Source organism: Notothenia coriiceps, unplaced genomic scaffold (genome assembly GCF_000735185.1).
Source record: "Notothenia coriiceps isolate Sejong01 unplaced genomic scaffold, NC01 NC01_scaffold00019435, whole genome shotgun sequence".
Taxonomy (NCBI): domain Eukaryota; kingdom Metazoa; phylum Chordata; class Actinopteri; order Perciformes; family Nototheniidae; genus Notothenia; species Notothenia coriiceps.
Window position 1 is genome coordinate 1 of NW_011352136.1, and position 2919 is coordinate 2919.

At 38.9% G+C, this 2919-nt stretch overlaps 1 protein-coding gene across 1 annotated transcript; it reads right to left on the reverse strand.

Annotated features, from left to right (window-relative positions):
* Positions 1-279: 279 nt before the first annotated feature.
* On the reverse strand, positions 280-2529 carry LOC104952041 (parathyroid hormone 2 receptor-like; the record flags this gene model as incomplete). The annotated part of the gene is made up of 2 exons (XM_010778798.1): positions 280-1259; positions 2488-2529. Coding segments are annotated over 2 exons (429 nt in total), but the record flags the coding sequence as incomplete, so codon positions are not given.
* Positions 2530-2919: the final 390 nt, after the last annotated feature.

The following is a 2919-nucleotide window of genomic DNA, read 5'->3' on the forward strand; positions in this document are numbered from 1 at the left end:
AGAATCAAAGGAAGGCAGGCAGGCAGCTTTGATTGACATTCTTCTGGACGTGTTTAATTGTGGTGATAGTGAGGGTAGTGAATCCCTTGTTTAGCAAGACAGTAGTGACGGCCATCTTGGTGACGTGTGTTGTTGTGTGGGATCAGAGAGGTAGTTCATTGAGCGTTTCACACAAAAAAAATTTGTTACTTCACAGTTTGATGACACATTTTTATTTTTTTGACTTGCAAAATTATCTTTTAAATTGACAAACATCATATGTGTGATTCGTGGCACAATTCAAACGGGATCGAAAGATCATCTTTCTCTCTCCATTGACTTCAATACATAATTTTTCCAAAATAATGGAGCTCCCCCAGAATGGGAGGGACTTTGCCACTCTATTATTGACAACAGAAAGCATAGCCCTCCCTGAGAGCTCCTGAATATGATTAACGATTGTCTTCGGTGAGAGGGTCAAATTAGCAACCCTTTGATTTCAGACGTGCTTTGTTTGTCAAGTTGCAATTCACCTTGTGGCACCTCACTCTCCCACAAATATATCCATATAGAAGCAATCTCCATCAGCGATCAACAAAATCAAACAAGGCTAAAATGTCAACGTAAAGTCGAGATTGCGGAGTTAAACAGATATTTTTAACATTTCCTCATCTGTGTCAAACGACCAGTCAGCTGATATTTTCTATTTTTGAACCAAGTATACATTTTTCATAAGGTAGATCTATACATCATTCCATATCATTTACATTCAGTCAAAGTTTGTTTGTCTTTGATAACCCTCTTTATAGTTTGAGTGACATGGATTGGGTTGCTCTCCAAACAAATGCACTACAAACTGTTTCCTCAGTGTATGCCACTTTTTTTGACGAATGCTACAATGTTTCCTCCTCATCCTCAGCTGTCGCAGTCGTAATAACAACAGGCAGATTTTCCTTTAGCGAGATATCATCCACCTGCTTGGGCCCGCTGTCCTCCGGTTCTTCAGGTATGGATGGGTCCGAGTTACTGATCACGTACCCGGGGAGGGTGGCATGCATGCCGATCACAGTGGGATCCGTGCTCCGATAAACACGGCTTGAAACCAGCGTGGTAGAGCGTGTGGAAAGTCCCGCCCCCGCCAGGTGGGAGTGGCTGCTGGTGCTGTTGTTGTTGATGCCGACAACTACGGAGCCGTAACGATAGCGACCACAGACCACCGGGCCCTCCCACTCAAAGGCAAGGTTCCAGCGTGTCCATGTTTTCTTTATTTCTGCCTGGACCTGTGGGATGGGAAGATAGAATACTAGAATGTATGATAGAGCATTATACAGTATGTTGTCATAAACTGGAGCAAGGGTCATATCATGGTTTATCATACTGTCTGTGCTTATTAGCTTTTATTTGTGCTCATGTATGTGATTTTGTGTCTGTTAATGGGTTTGTAGGCAAGGGCTTTTAACTGGGTGTATGTACTTTATATGTGCTGTGAGTCAATTGTTCTTATGTGTTTTTATTCTGCTCATGTCCTTTTGCCTGTGCTTTCTGTTCTTATCTGCTCTTGTAGATACACCGTTATTTCTAAACCCCAAAAGCACGAAAAGGGTTGCTTTTCTCAATTATTTAATTTGTTTTACGTTTTCTTTGGTGCAATGTAATCCATTTTGTTCTATTGCTGTTTCCTTTGTAGTTTAATTTTAGTTAATTGTGATTTTGTCTGTGATTGCACAGTGACTTTCTCTTAGTTTGTGAAGGACTTAACAAAAAAAGACAAAAAAGTAGTTTTGGTGCCATATAAATGAAGTAGTGATTAAAATTAAGTCTTAAATCACTTGCCTTCTAGGTCTTCCCCAACAATTGCAATGTTTTGAACTTGTGTTTGTCTTCACACAGAACCATATGTATAGAAACGCAACCATTCATATTATAGCAGGTAGCAAACACTAGCTTGATCTTTTTTGCTGGACACAGCTGCCTACTGTTATTTATCCGCAGGTTTGTGAAATGCTAACTTTGAATTGTACCCTCTGCGTGGGCTGAATGACTAAAACAATCCATTAACAGAGTAGAGTTGCAGAGTAGGGTGTTATTTGTCAGTATAAGCTGAGACCATTTCACATTACATGAGTCATTTGGTCCAGTGATAATAACAAAATGATATTTTATGGAGCTCAAAACAAAAAAAGACATCTCTTCCATTTTGAATTAAAAACAGAGGGTTTGCCAAAGTGCTTCACAATGAACATAACATTATAATAAAATATAATATTACAAGAATAGATAAAAGGCATACATAAGAATAGATAAAAGGCACACATAAGAATAGATAAATATAATAAAAAACTGAAGTTTTGTGAAGATAAAACCAGCAGTCTATTCTTATTGCAAATTGCAAGCTCTACGTTTTATTTAAACTAAAGTGTAATCAAAGCACTTGATTCGCTTTAGTTTCTCAGTATTTTGGGTTTTACTTTGTGAACAGATGCATTTGGAAAAAATCGATTCACTCACCTCTCCGTTGCAGTAGCAATAGATAATGGACACAAAGAAACCCTGAAAGGGAGAGATTGAATTACAAATTGGGAGCTCAGATGTCAGTGGAAGCAAGTGAGAAGAAATGTCACGTACAGATTATCACTACAGTTGACCAAATGTCATTCTTACAATTCACTATCTATTATCCATCAAAGATGATAAGTAGGGTAAAGGGCACCAACTATGTATTCGCTTCAAACAGTGCTTATCTTATTTAAAAAATAAGAAGACAGAAATGTTAGCTCCTTTGGCTGTGGCTGTTTTGACGTCTTTCACCTTGTGTTCCTGCCTCCAAGCACGATAAGAAGTTAAAGGAGAGAAATGGTGTCTTTGTGACAATGATGGGTTATGGGAAGGTGTGTGCCCGTGAGGTTTTAATTTGGTGTGTAACTGCCAGAGGTGGGACCA